This window comes from Lathyrus oleraceus, chromosome 4 (genome assembly GCF_024323335.1).
Source record: "Lathyrus oleraceus cultivar Zhongwan6 chromosome 4, CAAS_Psat_ZW6_1.0, whole genome shotgun sequence".
Classification (NCBI taxonomy): domain Eukaryota; kingdom Viridiplantae; phylum Streptophyta; class Magnoliopsida; order Fabales; family Fabaceae; genus Lathyrus; species Lathyrus oleraceus.
The window spans coordinates 220,565,935-220,585,376 of record NC_066582.1 but is presented as its reverse complement, the minus strand read 5'-3'; the positions used below and the strand labels follow the sequence as shown (position 1 = coordinate 220,585,376).

The window sequence follows — 19,442 nt, the reverse complement described above, 5'->3', positions numbered from 1 at the left end:
TCGAGTCTCTCAATACTTCTAATTCCCCCCCCCCCCCTTATGGTATTTTTCCATCTAACAAACGAACCAACTCTCTCTTCAATTGATCGAAACTAATGATGTTCCAGAAGAGCATCAACATGGGAAGTTTGTCTCTCGAATAAACCACCTTTTCATAGCGGCGACGAACACCAAACATGTTTGTAAAATGGTGAAATGAGATGTGGAAAAATGATTTGCACAACACCTCTATTTATAACAAAAAAAAATGCACATTACACTAAAGCGACATACCAATTGGTGCCTCCTCTTCAAACTAACACATGAGCGCCAATTGGATTGACAACACCATATGCTGTAACCAATCCAATTGACGTCTCCTCTCTAGCTTTAGGAGCTGACGCCAATTGGTCTGACGCCTCCTCTAAAAAGTGGGGTAAATTAAATCTTTCTTTGAAATCAAAATTATTTTGAGATTTTTTTTTTGAAAAATAAGGATATTTTGGTAAAAAATTCCACTATTATTCCTCAAAATTATTTTATTACAATTTCTTTTATTCTTTATGTTAAATTTTGTCCACAACAAATTTTGGCTAATAGTATGTGGCTCAGTAGTGAAAGGTAATCTTTTTAAATTTACTCGAAAAGATTACACTCATCAATGAGCAAAGGTAATTAGCCATAGATGTATTGAGGTATGTTACTCAAGTGCAATCTACAACTCAGTGGATCAACTTAACTAGCCTCCCTCCCTCTCAAAGACAATCTTACATCTTAGATTTTATTAAATCATTCAATATGACCAAAACTCTGTTGACAAGTTGAGATTTGATTTTGCAAAATATTCATGACAAAAAAATAATAATATGCGTTGTCCTAACCGTCCATTTCATATTTTTATTATTATATATTTTTATTTATTCTTTAATCAATTTTGACTATACATTCTTTCCCCTAAATCCGTCTTCTTCTTCTTTTATTCTTGTGCTAGTTTAATCGCTGAGAACGTTTTCTACAATCGGAATCCAATTCCTGCTAAAGTTCTTCCATGGCCGCGGTTTGTAGACATATGCGGCAATTTTCTGGACTAAGAGATTTAGGGATTTCGAGACTAGTACCATCGTCTTCCTTTCAAACTTCAATATTCGATCCATATTTTTCAACCACAAGATCTTTTTCACATTCTCAACTTGTCAAATCCAGTGGAAAACACTTGTTTCTCGTTGACACGTTGGCCCTTGTAATTTTACTTTCTCGTTATTTCTATTGCTTAAGCTTAATGGTTGCATTGTATTTTATGCTTATGCTTTAACTTATTGGTTTCGTTGTTTTGAATTGTGGTTTTTTTTTCTAGGTTAGGAGATTGGAAGGACAAGGAGTGCCTTCGAAACAAGCGGAGGCTATCACCGCTGCTATAACGGAAGTGTTGAATGATAGTCTTGAAAATGTTTCTCAGGCATTGGTATCAAAAGGAGAAATGCAGAAAGTAAGAATATTTTTTAATGCCTAATTTTGTCAATGAAATTGTAGCAGTTAGATGATTTGGTCTCTGCAGTTAATTAATGAAGTTTTTAGTGATGTGTGAAATTGAAAATCTATCAATTATGCGTGTGTTTGGTTATGCGATGAAAAGAATTGATTATCTAAAATTGATTTTGGCTAGAAGCGAGTTGAAGGGAGTGTACAATTTGCTTTTGTGTTGCCAAATGTCATGGTCGACTTTCTTTTAGAATTCAGAATGTTGCAAATTGTGTGTACTAATATGAGCTATTTTGTTTCTTTTTTTAAGACTGAAATGATTCAAGAGTCCAACCTGTCCAAATTCAAATCAGAAGTACAGAGCTCACAGGTATTATTTAACTATGATTTATGAGGAAATGTTTGTTATGTGTGGATTTTATGCTTTATGATTTTGGTGCATAAAGATGTGGAATTGTTACTACAGTAGTAATGAACATGCTAGGGCTGCACAGAACACTTTTATTCTGCATGTATTTATTGCAGCCAGGAGGTATTTTCCTTTGCTGATGCCATGCCATAAGTATGATGTTAAGTTTTTTCATGAACTAGGATGAATGAACAATATTTTTTGAATATTCTTACCGACAAAATTTTAGGGAATATATGCCGTGGTTATCAAATCAAGATTCAAATCCTGAATCTTATACCAGTTTTCCGAATCGTGAATAGAAATCTTATGAACCGGAAGGTTCATTACTAATAAAAATTATCACATCTTTAAGCAAAACATGTGAGACATAAAATCATATGCCTGGTATTTTCAAACCTCAATAATTGAAAATCCAATTCAAGTCAGTCATACATCAAATGACAATTAAAAGTGGTTGACTATATGGAGGTGATAAAAAAGGTGTCATTTTTAAACCTCAATAATTCAAAATCCAATTCAAGTCATGTCATACATCAAATGACAGAAAAGTGGTTGATTATATGGAGTTGATAAAAAAGGTGTAGGTGTAAACTCAATTTAAGCAGTGATTCATTAAAATAAATCGGGATTTATTAGTGAATTGAGAGTCATCATAATATGTCGATATTCAAAATGGGATTTCATGTCTAAATAGATACACACTAAAGATTCATATTGATTGACTTCAGTTTTGTGCTGAATCAAGATATTACTTGCATGTATCATAAGATACAGATAACCTTGATATATGCATGATACTGCTCTCAAAGTATTAGGTTAAAGCAAAACGCCCATGATTATCTTTGTTCTGTACACCATAAAACATGCTGATGGGCTAATAGCACTGTCTGGCTAATTTATTTGAAACTAAAGTAATTATAGCTTAGTTCCTTCACCAGTCTTCCCCCTATCTTTTGCGATGATGGCTTCACTTTCTATTCTTTTTTCCCCTTTCATTCCGCTCATTATTTCTCTTCTATTGCATTGCATGTGATGAACATGAAGTTCTGCCTAAATTCCAAAACAATGTATATTGAGCACTTATGAAACTAAGGGGCTGTTTACTTTGTTTTCAAATTTTCATTTTCTGTTTTCAATAATATACACATACTAGTGCACATGTAATCAAGGAGATAATATACAAAACAAGAAGATATACAAAGTCAAGAAGTATCATATTTGGAAATGGTGAAAATGGTACAAAGTTGTTTTCACCCTTTCCAAATATGTTGTTGTTTCTTACACAACTAATCTCCATTTTGGATATCATTTATTTGACTATGCATGTAGTAATATGTTTATTTTATTGAAAACAGAATGAAAATTTTAAAGTAAAGTAAAGGAGCCCAAAATGATTCTTCATTATTGGGTTTTCTTGAACCAATTCAAATTTGGGATTTAGACAGGATTTCTGATGTGAGATATTGGTCTTTGCTCAAACGTTTGTTGTTACTGTGTTTATTAGTCATGTTATATTCATCTTAAGTATTAACTTTCTGCTGCGTTAGATAATCAATGACTTTTTCCAAACTTCCATGGGGAAGCTTGCTAACATCTGATATTTGTAAAACCATATTGTATAGAAAGCAAAGGAATTTGAACACAAATTTTAATCAAGAGAAGCGACGTGAAAATTCATTAAATCTCTTTGTCTGGTACCTTTTATATTTGAAGATCATCAAGCCAAATGGGCTGTTTGTGACTTCGTGCTATTAAAACAACTCATGTGTGTTTGTTGCTATGGTAGGATTCTTGGGTCATTGATTGTGATCCCCCTCAAGGTTTATCTCATTTAGTCATGGGAAAATATGATGTTATCTTTTTCCAAATTGAAAGATCCGACTATGCTCCTTATGTTTTTTCGGAAACTCGGTACTATGCTCCTTGTGTTAATAATACTTATCAAAATAATACTTCATAGACATGCGGAAACGCACATCTGTTGCTTATCTGTTAAATCAATTCTTTAGGAGAGTAAATCTAATGGTTGGAGAATATGTGTACACTATGTAAGTTTGGTTTGTTATATTGCATTATGCTAAGAAATTAATGCTTGGCCTGGGAGAGAATCCGTCTTATAATGGAACAATTATGCTTAATTTTTTTTCTTGGCCACACTTTTATATTTTTCTTTATCCTTGTAATTGTTGTTTGGATAATCCGATTGATTTGTTGATGAGATTGGTTTTGTTTTCCTGGTGCTGTATATGCTGAAAATCTTATGAATCAGGGGCACCATTTTTCTCTGTTGCAACATGAGACAGAGAAGCTTAGGAATGATATAGAGAAGATGCGCAGTGAATTGAGGTACTAGTATATTTTTTTAGTTTTAGTAACTGGCCTTGATCAATCACCATAGCCCTTGCCAATTAGATTTGTTATGAGTTTTATGGTGCAATCATATGGTTTGTGATGCAGATATGAAATGGACAAGGTCACTGCTGGGCAGCGATTGGATTTGAACCTTGAAAGGGGGTAAGTGAAGAACAAATGTGCCGTTTTTCATAGATTTCAGAACTTGTTGAAATTATTGTTTCCACTGCTATGATTGATAGTTTTCTGCATTTGCAGGAGAACTAGGGAGGAATTGTCAAATCAGAGTGCTGAAACTAACAACCTGACAAACAAACTAGATAGGGTAAGTGTGTGTTTGATTTTAGAGTAAACTTCAATTTGATCTCTAGACTATCACTTTTTCTCTCATTTGATCACTCATTGAGCTATAACAATATAATAAAGTCTCTAAACTATTCTCAGTCTATCAAGTTAGCCTTTGAACTATCACTATCTCGTATTCTGAAAGTAACCGAGGGACTAACTTGATAAATTGAGAATATTTTGGAGACTATTAATTTTATTTCTAAAGATTATGACACCAAATATAACATAGTGTGTGACCATTGACCAAATAGGTTTGCTCTTGATTTTATGGTAGAAAACGTTAGAATTGATTTTGCCTCATTAGTGAACCTACAAATATGTGGTCATTTGGTAAAGTTGATGTTGTCTACAAACCTCGATTTGGTTTTTAAGTGATAAAAAGTAGCTTTTGCTTTGAGTTGAAAATTTTGCACCGAGTTTTCCATCAAATTTGCTTCAAGAGTACATACATCGAAACTTAAAAATTGCTTATTAAATGTTCATACAAAGAAACACATACAAAGCAAAAGAATGACGTTCAGAAATCAATTTTCTTGTTACTTTCTCCCCTCACGCCGATCATTGGAAAGGTTTTTTTGTTGCCTTAGTTAATTTGTGTCATGTTGTTGGCTTATTCAGGAGATACATTCTTTAAGAGCACAACTGGAAGCAGCTAAATATGAGGTCATAAAATACTGCATAGGAACACTCGTTTCAATCTCTGCTGTCGGCCTGGCTGTTCTCCGTATCTTGATGTGAACAGATTGTACGATTTCTCAGTTAACATCGATAAATCCAGACGGAAAAGCATCAAGAGTAGCTATTTGGAAGATGTTGTATGTTCTGTCATAAACAATTGCAAATTTACAGTACATAACTAGTAGAGCTGTGAAGGAATTAGCTCCCCAACAGGCAATTTTGGGCCTTTTTTTAAGCCCAGTTGTTTTTACTAATAGTCTTTTAATTATTCATTGGGAATGCTTTTAGGACACTCTTGATTTTTACTCAAACAAGATAAGCAATACAATACAATATACGCCTACTAGGAAATGCACTATCTAACTATCACGGTCGGAAAAGTGACCAGCAAGTAGCACCAATACAATAAATGCTATAAAATATGGCCCCACAAAGGGTTACAATTCTTTCATGATTGAAAATATTGGTTTTGAATTCAATATAAGAAATAGGTCTAATGTCACGTCCCTGTAATATCGATCTCACCTAACCCTCATGCTTCCGTCAATCGTTTTGCTCTTCCACACTTGTAGTTGCATGTATCATGCATGCTCTTTACATTTCCTTATTGATTAAATAAAGTAATGATTATCTACTTCTATATGTTAATATGAAGTGTGTTACTTAGTAATGAAGATAGAATCTTCTGAATAACCTCGTCATTCTTTTATCATCATTATTATTATTATTGAATAATGAAAATACTAGGAGATCACCTAATACACCGAGTGAAAGTGAGTAACAAACTATTAACTGCATAACCAGAGAATTATCAAATTATTTGATTAATATCCTCCTTCAAATGAAACATATTAACAGTATGAAAGGGCATAGGATGAAAAGTTTGTTATATACAAGTCTGCAAAATGAAGCGATGAAGAAATAAGAAGCAGGGGGATAAATGTTGTTGAAGCTTCTTGAATGATCTGACAATCAAGCTCTATGCGTTTGTTTCTTTCATTGGAAGATGACTTAGATACAATGTGTCTATTTTCTAGATCATTCTTCTTCTCGAGACTTAGATGATAAAGTTTTGGGAGGATTGGATTTTGCCCAGTCTAAAATAGTTTTTCCTCAAATTTTAGTTGGTAGAATCAAATTATGGCTTGTCTTGGAGTTTTTTGAATGCGCTTTGAGGCACACACATTGGACATCAAACATTCTTCATTCTTTGGAAAACACTAAGGTCTGAATGCAAGGCCGTCTTTGACGGTGTGCAAAGCAAGCTACCGCATATGACCTCAAATTTTTTAGGGTTAAGCTATAGGTAAATGTGATCTCATAAAATATTTGTTAGGTTAAACCGTGATTAAATATGACATATATTTATTTTGCACTTGTTAAATAGGATGTTGAAAGCTATGCAAATTGCGACACACATACATACATATATATTCCATTTGTAGTCGGATTCTGGATTTCTCCTTCCCCATGTACGACATTATCTTTCGGGAGATGAGATTCTAACTCCTTTTTTAGGCTTTCAAAGGAAATTTATAAATGGTTTGTCTGTAGAGCATTCTCAATGATATCATAATTGTTGATCTTACATTCAAGCTTTTCAACTTCTTTATGATTATATGCAAATAACAAAATGTGACCTCATTTTATTCAACATTTTCTCATTGATCTGAGAGGCTGCTAAGTCGAATGATCGTCAAAGACTAATCTCTTTTAAGTAGTCACCCAAAGTTTTAAAGACCTTTACATATTTTCTTATTATTTTTTGGGTTCAAGGGAAACCCCTTACCCTAAATGCTAAAATACCAAAGTTATAGAACAATCTCCCCTTAGCATGTTATTGTAGAAATTCTTCCGTAAATCTCTCAACAATGGTAGTAACTCTCCCTTGCATAATCTCTACTGCGATATCCTTGGTGAATTTTGGGCTTTCTCTTAGGTTTTTGGAAAAAAAGGTTTTCTTTGGGAAAAAAGATAGTGGAGGATTCTCTCTCCTTTGACTGACATCTTTACACGTCCTTAATACCTCTGGGTGATTCCTCAAGATGTCTCCTGGTCGTACGACTCTTTGGGCGAGGGCGCCCTAATTTAGGACTTACAAATATAAAACTACATAGTCCCTCAAGAACGAGAATTTTGCTAAGGACGAAGTGTTTTTAAGCTCCCTATTCAAAGTGTTCCCTAGGCTATAACATTTAGCAAAAAATGGGCGAGTCCCTCAACCTAAGGCGACTATATTTAAAGGCGAGTCCCTCAGCGAAAGGAGATTATATTTAAAGGCGAGTCACTCATCCGAAAGTGGTTATATTTAAAGGCAAGTCCCTCAGCCAAGTTGACTCTCCTTTTAGCGAATGGACTTGAGGGATTCACCTTCTTTTAGGTTAGACCCCTAAGACGTCAAAACATCAATCGCTACTGAAAGTTTAAGTGTTTTGGTGGGAAAAAGAGTGTGGAAGGTATTTAATGCACCTCATGATGGCGTTTCTTGGGATAATCAATGTTCTCTATTTCTTACACGCGTCTTCCATATGTAAGGGCTTTCCCACATCCCGTGACAACTACATCATTGGGTGACTGCATAGTTTATACCATTGGGTTTCCCCTATAATATTTTAGAAACCCCTTTCTCTTCTTCCTTCTTTTTCTAGAAACACATATGGTAAAAACTTATCGTTCTTTGCTCTTCTATTCCCGACGAACATGGGAAAGAAAAACAAACTTATTCATGTACGAGATATTATATCCATGTGCTCTACTGCAGACATGATCGATAGATTTCTGTTGGTGTAAGCCCTAGAGGTCAATACTTTTGGTACTTGTATCAAATTATTTATTAATAATAAAAGGCTTTTTTCTTTATTATGTTTTTTTAAAAAGTCCCTAGAATAGCTAGTCCGTTTAATGTATCAAGTGTGACTTAATCATGAGATCCCATTAAACATAAGGACATTATTCTTAAAGTATCCGTAGTCGAGCTTTGTTGTGAAGTGGGATAATATTAAAGCATTAAGACTATTATGTATATAGACTGATGATCACATCTCATGGATCATGGATAAGGAGTTATCAAGTCTTAAACATAGGTATGAATATTAGGAGTAATATTTATACTGGATTGACCCACTATGAGAATACTGTATAGAATGTTATGCAAAGTGTCATAAGTTATTCTCATGGTGATAATGGTGTATACCATCCTTCGACCTGAAACCACTATGGACCCTAGATGTAGAATCAAGTGATTTATTGCTGATAAAACATTGCCCGTAACTGGGTGACCATAAAGACAGTTGATGGGTACTCAACGAAGCATGCTGAGGGACATGAGTGACCTAGATGGAATTTGTCCATCTTGTGTAACAGGATAAATGTCTATGGGGCCAATATTGAATTGGACAAGGATGACACGGTCTATGCCTTGTGTTAAATATAGACATAAGGGCAAAAGGGTAATTGTACACATAAGTATTATCACAAAAGGATTTGTCAGATCACATGACATTTTCGTGTCTTGGGTAGCAGTGATGTGTTGCTAGATACCGCTCACTGTTTATTATGTTAAATGCGTGATTTAATATAATTGCCAATGTCGCGAAAACCTACAAGGTCACACACAAAAGGACAAATTGATGAGAGATAGAGTAAATAAGGAACACCGTAAGGTATGGTGCACTTAAGTGAATTGTAGAACATCGTAAGATACAATGCACTTAAGTGGAATACGGAATATGGTAAGGTACCACGTGCTTAAATGATTTTGGTATATCATAAGATATGAGCTACATACACTTAAGTGGGCTTTTTAGCTTACAGTCCACACAAGTGGTTCTATAAATAGAACCCTTATGCAGAAGCATTTGATTAGATGAAATTTCGTCTCTCTCTCTCTCTCTCTCTCTCTCTCTCTCTCTCAAAGCCTTCATTCGTAGCAGCTAGCACTGAGACTGAAGGAATCCGTTCGTGTGGACTGAGTAGAGGCGTTGTCACCATTCAACGTTCGTGATCACTCCTTAGATCTTCATCAAAGGTTTTAATCGCCACAAGAGGTAACGATTCTATCACTGATCATGCCCATTCATAAGGATCACTAAAGGAGAAATTTTTAATTTCCGTTGCGTTTTGGATCACTATTCTCCTTCAGTGGTATCAGGGCCACTTACGAAACCATGCATCTAATAGCTGTTTATTTTTTGTATTTTCTGTATTAATACAATTAAAAGACATAATGAACTAAATAATAAACGAGTAATTAAATTTGGCATCATGTGTGTACGATTTGGATGATTGATGTTGACTATGCTTCGGAATCCGATGTTAGTATGGTGAAGCAGTAATACATCGATCGTCCATAGGTTACACAATTGAGATCGATCAAGTTATATATATGATATAAGTAATTCTGATGCAAAATACGGTATATATGATATACTGTTTCTGTTTCGTTCATTCAAACACTTAATGGTTATTTTCCTTTGAGCGATCAATGGTCATTTGCTTCTTGATCCGACATTAGTATGGTGAAGCAATGACTTGTTGATCAATCATACTGAATTAACAATTGAGGTGTGTTTGACAGTATGAAATTGCTGCATTAGGGTTCATGACGGTACAAGGGTTGTGCTGTTAAAGAGTTATGCGATTAGGGTTGTGACTGCGCAAGAGTTGTGCTTTTAAAGTATCAAGTGTTGATGCGAAGTGTGATCAGTCGCCGAAATTTAATTTGGTTTATTTAATTAACATAATTTAAATTAATAATAATAATGTGTTTATTATTATTGTCTTGTGGCGATCGGTTATGGCCTTAATTTTCCTTTATTTTGTTTTGGGATTTTAGAATACGACCTGCGTGTCGTGCCTCTCTTTTAATCTCTTAATGTAACTTCTTTTCTCATCTCACTCCCTCGTATGTAAAACAAGTTTCTTTTATGTAATGTAATATTATGAAGAAAGAGAAGAATACAATATCAAAGGAGGACAACCTTGAAGATATTGTTTGGAGAAACTTAGATCGTTATTAGGTTAACTTAGGTTTTCTCATTGGCTTGGGAGAACAATTGCGCTAGGGGCCATAACTGATTCATTTTGTATGTATGTTGATGCATGTGAGAGATGATTTATATGATAAATAAGCCGGTGAGATCAGAATATTTGCAAATCCCATCAAATTAAATATTAAGTTTATGCTTTCCAAGTTTTAGCACTCATCAAGACTAGTATCGAATAATGTAGGTTTCGCCTACGCGAGGTGCGTGTTCTATATTAGTAAGGTGCGATGGGATAATTGTAATATACAATTGCTAAAACAATAGGTCAAACTTAGCTAAACAAATTATAATAAGATTATATACGTTTAGAAGCAAGAGTTGGAAATGATCCATGTGATGGATTGGAATAAGGAGTTATTCACCCAACTAAAATATTCGAGAGTTGTATTAGATACAATTGGAAGGAGTTCCTACCTAAATAACCTAGTTTTGTATAATCCGCCTACGTGGACTTAAAACAAAGTGAAATATGGATCTTGACCCACTAGAAAATCTTCCAACAGGACTTTCCGAATCAAATGACGAGGGTCATTTGTTTTGAGTAAAATAGTGGGAGTATATTTAATGAAAGACCTAATTAAATATGTTATTTTAGTGATACTTATATTTTCATATTTTTCATGTAGATTATCATGACAACAAACACCTTTAACAACATTTTGCGATCAATCCTTGATAAGGAAAAATTGTCTAGGATAAATTTTCTGGATTGGCACAGAAATCTGAGGATTATCCTCAAGCATGATAGAAAGCTGTATGTCTTGGAGAAACCTGTTCCTGAAGAGGAACCTCCTACTTCTGCACCTAAGGCATAAATAGATGCTTATAAGAAGCATGTCGATGATGCCAATGAAACTGCTTACCTCATGCTAGCTACTATGAACTCAGAGTTGCAAAAGCAACATGAGAACATGACAACATTTGATATGATCGAACACCTTAAGATGCTCTATCAAGAGCAGGCAAGAATGAAATTTTTGAAGTTTCAAAAGCCCTTTTTCAAGGAAAGTTAACTGAGGGAGCCCCTGTAGGTCCCCATGTGCTCAAGATGATTGGGTATGTGGAGAACCTTGAGAGGTTGGGTTTTCCCCTTGGAAAGGAACTTGCAAATGATTTGATCTTGCAATCGTTGCCAGATAGCTTAAGTCAAATTTTCCTTAATTTTAACATGAATGATATGGACAAAAGTCTTCCTGAACTGCTAGGCATGTTAAGAACTGTTGAGCAGAATCTGAAGTCAAAAGGGAAGTCCATTCTGATGATCGGAAATGGAAAGAGACAGAACAAAAGACCCACCAAGCAGGGTGGTAAAGGGAAAGGCAAGGAAGTTGACAAACCCAAACCCACTACTTCTGCTTTGAAGCCTAATGGAGGCATAGAAAAGGAAGTCACCTGCTTCCATTGCGGTAAGACCGGACACTGGAAGAGAAACGACAAAAAGTACCTGGAAGATAAGAAGAATGGAGTAGAGACTTCAACTTCAGGTATTTTTGTTATTGAAATTAATTTATCTACTTCTGCATCATGGGTATTAGATACTAGATGTGGTTCTCACATTTGTACCAATGTGCAGGGGCTAAAAAGGAGTAGAGATTTGGCAAAAGGTGAAGTTGACCTATGAGTTGACAATGGAGCAAAGGTTGTTGCTTTAGCCGTAGGAACTTATGTATTGACTTTACCTAGTGGTTTAATAATTCAGTTAGAGATCTGCTATTATGTACCTGCAATTAGCAGGAATACTATTTCCATTTCTTGTTTAGACAAGTTTGGTTTTTCATTTATAATAAAGAACAATTGTTGCTCCATTTATTTGAATGATATATTTTATGCTACTGCACAAATGAATAATGGACTATATGTCATTGATCTTGAAATGCCTATTTATAACATTAATACCAAAAGGATGAAACCTAATGAGTTAAATCCAACTTACCTTTGACATTGTTGATTAGGCCATATAAATGAGAAATGCATTTCCAAACTCCATAAAGATGGACTATTGGACTCTTTTGATTATGAATCATATGAGACATGCATATCTTGTTTAATTGGAAAGATGACAAAGTCTCCATTCACAGGAAAAGGTGAAAGAACTAATGATCTTTTGGCCCTCATACATATTGATGTATGTGGACCATTGAACATATCAACCAGATGAGGTTTTCAGTACTTCATCATATTTATTGATGATTTCAGTAGATATGGTTATGTGTATTTAATGAAACATAAATCAGAGTCCTTTGAAAAGTTCAAGGAGTTCAAGAATGAAGTACAAAACCAAATATGTAAGAATATTAAAACTCTTCGATTAGATCGAGGTGGTGAATATTTAAGCCTAGAGTTTGATGACCGTCTGAAAGAGTGTGGGATTCTATCATAACTTACTCCTCCTGGAACACCCCAATGGAACGGTGTATCTGAGAGAAGAAATCAAACCTTGTTAGACATGGTCTGATCCATGATGAGTCACGCCGATCTTCCAAACTCCTTTCAGGGACATGCACTATTGACAACAGCTTACACACTTAACCGTGTTCCATCCAAAAAGGTTGAGAAGACACCATATGAGATATAGAGTGGTAAGAAACCACATATGTCTTACATGAAGATTTGGGGTTGGGAAGTTTATGTGAAACGACAAATTTCAACTATGCTTGAGCCCAAATCTGACAAATGCTTATTTGTGGGATATCCTAAAGAAACAAGAGGGTATTACTTCTACAATGCTTACGAGGGAAAAATGTTTGTCCCTCGAACTAGAGTTTTCCTAGAAAAGGATTTTATTTCTAAAGGAATCAGTGGGAGGAAAGTAGAGATTGAAGAAATTCAATAATCACAAAGCATTGATACACCTATGGAGGAATTAGAGCAGGAAACACAAGTAGTTGTGGAAGAGCAACCTGCTCAAGTAGAACAAGACCAACGTAGGTCAACCAGGATACGTCACCTGTCCGAGAGATATGTATATCTTATAACTGATCAAGGTGATGCACCACTCATGGGTCAAGATAAGCATGTGACCTACCAAGAGGCCATAACTGGTCCTAAGTCTAAGAAGTGGCTAGAAGCCATGAAATCTGAAATGCATTCCATGTACACAAACCAGGTTTGGACCTTGGTAGAGCCTCATGTAGGAGTTAACCCTATAGGATGCAAGCAGGTCTTCAAAAAGAAGACTGACATGGATGGTAAGGTACATACCTATAATTCAAGACTGGTTTCAAAAGGATATAAACAAATTCATGGGGTTGACTATGATGAAACCTTTTCACCAGTTGCAATGCTTAAATCTGTTCGGATTTTACTTGCTATCGCTGCATATCATGATTATGAAATATGGAAGATGAATGTAAAAATTGCTTTCCTTAATGGGAATATTCTCGAGGATGTGTACATGACACAACCTGAAGGATTTGACATACTAGAAGAAGCTCAAAAGATATGTATGTTACAAAGACCAATCTATGGATTGAAGCAAGCTTCCAGAAGCTGGAATCTTTATTTTGATGAAATAGTTAAACAATATGGATTCATCAAGAATAAAGATGAGCCTTGTGTCTACAAGAAGGTTAGTGGGAGCATGATCGTCTTCCTGGTATTATATGTAGATGACATATTACTAATTGGAAATGATGTCCCTACCCTGCAACAAGTAAAGTCTTGGTCGGGGAATTACTTTTCTATGAAGGACCTAGGTGAAACAACCTATATATTAGGAATCAGGATCTATAGAGATAGGTCACAAAAACTGCTTGGCCTAAGTCAGAGTACATACATAAACACAACACTGAGACGCTTTAATATGCATGATTCCATGAAAGGATTCATACCTATGTAGCATGGCTTGTGTTTATCAAAAACACAATCCCCTTCAACTAATGAAGAAAAGGATCGCATGAATAAGATTCCATATGCATCTGCAATAGGATCTATCATGTATGCCATGTTATGTACTCGACCAGATGTCTCGTATGCTTTAAGTGCAACGAGTAGGTACCAATCTGATCCCGATGATGCTCATTGGATAGCTGTCAAGAATATCCTTAAGTATTTGAGAAGGACTAATGACTCATTCTTGATATATGGAGGTCAAGAAGAGCTTGCTGTAATTGGATACACTGATGCTAGCTTCCAGACAGATAAGGATGACTTTAGATCGCAATCTAGTTATATGTTTTGCTTAAACGGTGGCGCTGTGAGCTGGAAAAGTTCAAAGCAAGATACAGTTGTTGATTCTACAACCGAGGTCGAGTATATTGCTGCCTCAAGTGCAGCAAAAGAAGTTGTTTGGATCAAAAAGTTAATTAGTGAACTTGGCATAGTTCCTAGCATTGTGGATCACATTGATCTCTATTGTGATAACAATGGTGCTATCGCACAAGCTAAGAAGCCTAGATCTCACCAACGATCCAAACACATACTTAGGCGTTATCACCTCATTCGAGAAATAATAGATAGAGGAGATGTGAAAATATGTAGAGTACATACACTTGACAATATTGCTGACCCACTGACAAAGCCTCTTGCGCAGCAAAAGCATGATGACCATACTAGATCTATGAGCATTAGGGGTATGCCTGATTGGCTATAGTGCTAGTGGGAGATTCTTGGTGTAAGCCTAAAGGCCAATACTTTTGGTACTTGTATCAAATTATTTATTAATAATAAAAGGTTTTTTTCTTTATTATGTTTGTTTAATAAAGTCCATAGAATAACTAGTCCGTTTAATGTATCAAGTGTGACTTAATCATGAGATCCCATTAAACATAAGGACACTATTCTTAAAGTATCCGTAGTCGAACTTTGTTGTGAAGGGGGATAACATTAAAGCATTGAGACCATTATGTATATATATTGATGATCATATTTCATGAATCATGGATAAAGAGTTATCAAGTCTTAAACATAGGTATGAATATTAGGAGTAATATTTATACTGGATTGATCCGCTATGAGAATACTATATATAATGTTATACAAAGCGTCATAATTTATTCGCATGGTGATAGTGCTGTATACCACCCTTCGACCTGAAACCACTATGGACCTTAGATGTATAGTCGAGTGCTTTATTGCTGATCAAACATTGTCCGTAATTGGATAACCATAAAGACAGTTGATGGGTGCTCAATGAAGCATGTTGAGGGACATGAGTGACCTAGATGGAATTTGCCCATCCCGCATAACAGGATGAATGTCTAAGGGTCCAATATTGAACTGGACAAGGATGACACGGTCTATGCCTTGTCTTCAATATAGACATAAGGGCAAAAGGGTAATTGTACACATACGTATTATCACAAAAAGATTTGTCAGATCATATGATATTTTCGTGTCTTGGGTAGCAGTGATGTGTTGCTAGATACCGCTCACTGTTTATTATGTTAAATGTGTGATTTAATGTAATTGCCAATGTCGTGAAAACCTACAAGGTCACACACAAAAGGACGGATTGATGAGAGATAGAGTAAATAAGGAACACCGTAAGGTACGATCCACTTAAGTGAATTGTAGAACATCGTAAGGTACGATGCACTTAAGTAGAATACGAAATATGGTAAGGTACCACACGCTTAAGGATTTTGGTATATCATAAGATATGGGCCACATACACTTAAATGGGATTTTTAGCTTACAACCCACACAAGTGGTTCTTTAAATAGAACCCATGTGCAGAAGCATTTGATTAGATGGAATTTTGTTTTTCTCTCTATCTCTGTCTCTCTCTCTCTCACTCTTTCTCACTCAAAGCCTTCATTCGTAGCAGCTAGCACTGAGACTGAAGGAATCTGTTCATGTGGACTGAGTAGAGGCGTTGTCACCATTCAACGTCCATGATCACTCCTTAGATCTTCATTAAAGGTTTCAATCGCCACAAGAGGTAACGATTCTATCACTGACCATGCCCATTCGTAAAGATCACTAAAGGAGAAATTTTTAATTTCCGCTGCATTTTTTATCGCTATTCTCATTCAGTTTCTTCATGATATTAGAGTTTCCAGTACGAGTTAGGATATATATGTAATCATGAAAACCTATTCCAAGGAGGAGAGGGCCAATACTGATACTTCTAGTGAACCATTCACTTTCTATTTTTAGGTCCACCTCCCCATCATTTATGAGCTGAGGGTTTTATTTTGTTTACATCTTTTGAAATGAATTTTGTGACAACGATCAATGCTACCCTTTGTTAGATTACCCTGAATGTGCAGGGCTTACTCAGAGACTTTCAAATAATTTGCTGTAGCCTGGGCGTGTCCCCCGCTATGGGGCTGTTCCTTTATTTTTAGCAGACATATATTTTGCGAAGTAACGGTTGGGTAACGTTGCATCCTCTTCCAGGGGGTGTCATCTAAAACCCTTTAAAAACCCTTATGAGGACTGCAAAGACAAGTACATGCAGGTGAGAGGAAATGCGAGGCCTCTATGGTCACTACTAGGGTGAAGGGTGACCCTCTCTTTCCCTTGTATTATGAATTGTGTCCATGAGTTACCCAAAGGGTGGACCCAAGTGGTCTTTCTCCCCTTGACCATGAAGTAATCCAGATACTAAGGTACTTCCCTACCCTAGAATATAGTGTCCTTATCACTTGAGATCATGAGGATGTAAACAGAGTGGAGTCGTACTTAAGTATGACAAGGACACCCCTTTTGACCTAATTTCGAACTGATTATTCTGTATATCTTAACACCATTATTTTTTCTATAGGGGATATGGTGAAGATCCTGCTTGATGATAAAAGAAAGTGTTTGTTAAGAACGTAGATGGTTCAGGAGAGGGTGCAATAACTACCACATCATTTTCATGATAGGGAGGCGAGGCAGTGTGAAACATCAAAGGATGTTGAGGCTCACCCCATTCAAGTACCATGGAGGGGGGAGGATCCCTCTGGGTTATCTGAGGGTCGTGAGGCGGAAGAAAGGGAGGAGAAAGCAAGAGACAAACCTGCACCTCCTCCTCATTCCCTATGGAACAATGATTTTAATGTCATGGAGTTTTCTGACCCTCATTTCCCTTTCCTTGTGAAATTACTTGGTGACTATTAGTCACTTCTTGACATGTCTTCCACCATGCTATATGATATGTTGGAGTTCCAAAATTTGAGGTGCTTGTTGGTGGAGAAAATGCAGAGAGAGAAGCATGTCCGTACCATTCGAGAGCTATAGTCCCGAGTGGCCCATCTAAACATGAACTTTCATGAAAGTGGGGAGACAATGAGGTTGTTGAAGGATAGTCGGGATACCACAAAGGCGCTTACTCTAGAAATGGCTAAAGCGGGTGTCACATAGTTTGAAGAGGTGAGGTGTTTGAGGCAATTGCTTAAGAGGGCATTCAGCGCTTTATACGATATGGAGGAGAAAGTATTGCTCCTCAAGAATGAAGTTGTGGTGACCTCTATCTATCACTTTGAGAGGGGGGGGGTGCCTTTTATGTTAACTGCCTTTATCATCATCAATTTATTTTTAACTATTTAATGTTTTCCTAAGGGCGTTTGTTATCGTGAGTGCCTCTGTGGGCTGCAAGGATACCACTTTAAGGATCCATCGAATATGATTGCCTCGATGGGCGACAATGATCCCAATTAAGGATCCAACGATTGATCGCCACAATGGGTGGAAAGGATCCCACTTAAGTATCCAACATTTGATCACCTAATTGGGCGACAAGGATCCTACGTAAGGATCTAGAGATTGATCTCCTCAGTGGGCGGCAGAGATCCCACTTAAGGATCCACCGTTTGATCGCCTCAATGGGTGACAAGGACGCTACTTACGGATATGGGTGTGCAAAAAAACCGATTATTCTTAACCAAATTGATATCCAAATTGTGCCACTTTAAAAAACTCAATCCAAATACTAAAATATAAATGTGGATATCCATTTTATTATCCAAATATAAATCCGTCCCCATAATAATAATTTGGTTTAGTTATTGGGTACCCAAATTTCATTATGTGTTAAATTTTTATGTCGGTCTCTTTTCATGTTTCGTCATATATACATTATAAACTAATTTTATATTTTAAACTCTTGTAAAGTTAATTTCTTAAATTTTATAAAAAAGATTGTTTTTAAAAAAAATTCAGAATTTTTTTCTATTAACGAAAAAATTATATTCAGATTTTTTTTCTTCGAAAAATTTATATTTGGAATTTGTTTTTCAAATATGTTTTTTTCTAAATTAAAAAATATTATTTTTTTAAAATTTTTAGTAAATAAAATTCTTTTAAAAAAAAGTTAGAATTTTTTTAATTTTCAAAAAAGTTTATTTTTCAGTTATTTTTTTTCATTTTTGGAATATAATTATATTATTTTCAGTTTTTTTTTTTTAATTTTCGAAATAATTTTTAATTTTTTTTGGAATATTTTTTATTTTTAGGTTATTTTTTATTTTTCTGAATTTTTGTTTTGATTTTTTTTGAATTATTAAAGAAAAAATATTTGTAAACCTCATAAATTTTGTTTAAGTTTTTAAATTTAAAAATTAATATTAATTTTAAAAAAATAAAATTTAAATTAAATTAGATAATTTGGATTAAAATCCAAACCCATTTAAAATCGGTTTTAAATCGGTTATAAATTTTAAACTGATTTTTGTGACAAGTGCTTTGATTTATAAACCATAACTATAAATATAAATTGGTTTCATATTAAATGGTTATCCATGCACACCCCTACTTAGGGGTGGACATAAACCGCCCACCCGGCCCAACCTGGAAATAAAAAAGAATTTGGGCGAGTTGGATCGGGCCAACGGGTCAACCGGGTTACAGGGGGTTCAAAAGAACGGGTCAGGTACCAAAAATGGACCCACGGGTACCCAGACCCGCCCATCTACGAAACACAGCGTTTTGTCATTTCTCTTGTTCTCACTTCTCTCACTCTCGTTTTTCCTTTCCATATTCTCTCACTCTATCGTTCCCTCACTCCACTCGTTCCAGATCTTTCACTCTTTCATTCCAGTTAGTAACTCTTAGTTTCACACACTCTCCATTAAATCACTCTTAGTTAGGATTTTTTAATTAGGGTTTTTGAATCTAAGGTTTTTAATTTAGGGTTTATGATGATTGTTGTTGTTACAGGTGATTAAAGGCTTTGGACCAGTTCTCTCACTCTACAGGTGATTAGAGTTTGTGTTTTTTTTGCT

General features: G+C 35.5%; 1 protein-coding gene across 1 annotated transcript; it reads left to right on the top strand.

Moving 5' to 3' along the window:
- The first annotated feature begins 678 nt into the window (after window positions 1-678).
- Window positions 679-5,540, top strand: LOC127074643 (protein FMP32, mitochondrial). Its single transcript, XM_051015978.1, has 8 exons — window positions 679-799; window positions 971-1,219; window positions 1,334-1,465; window positions 1,769-1,828; window positions 4,140-4,216; window positions 4,328-4,384; window positions 4,481-4,547; window positions 5,189-5,540. Exons 2-8 carry the CDS (start codon window positions 1,028-1,030, stop codon window positions 5,306-5,308), a joined length of 705 nt encoding a protein of 234 aa, XP_050871935.1. The 5' UTR covers window positions 679-799; window positions 971-1,027; the 3' UTR covers window positions 5,309-5,540.
- The last annotated feature ends 13,902 nt before the right edge of the window (window positions 5,541-19,442 follow it).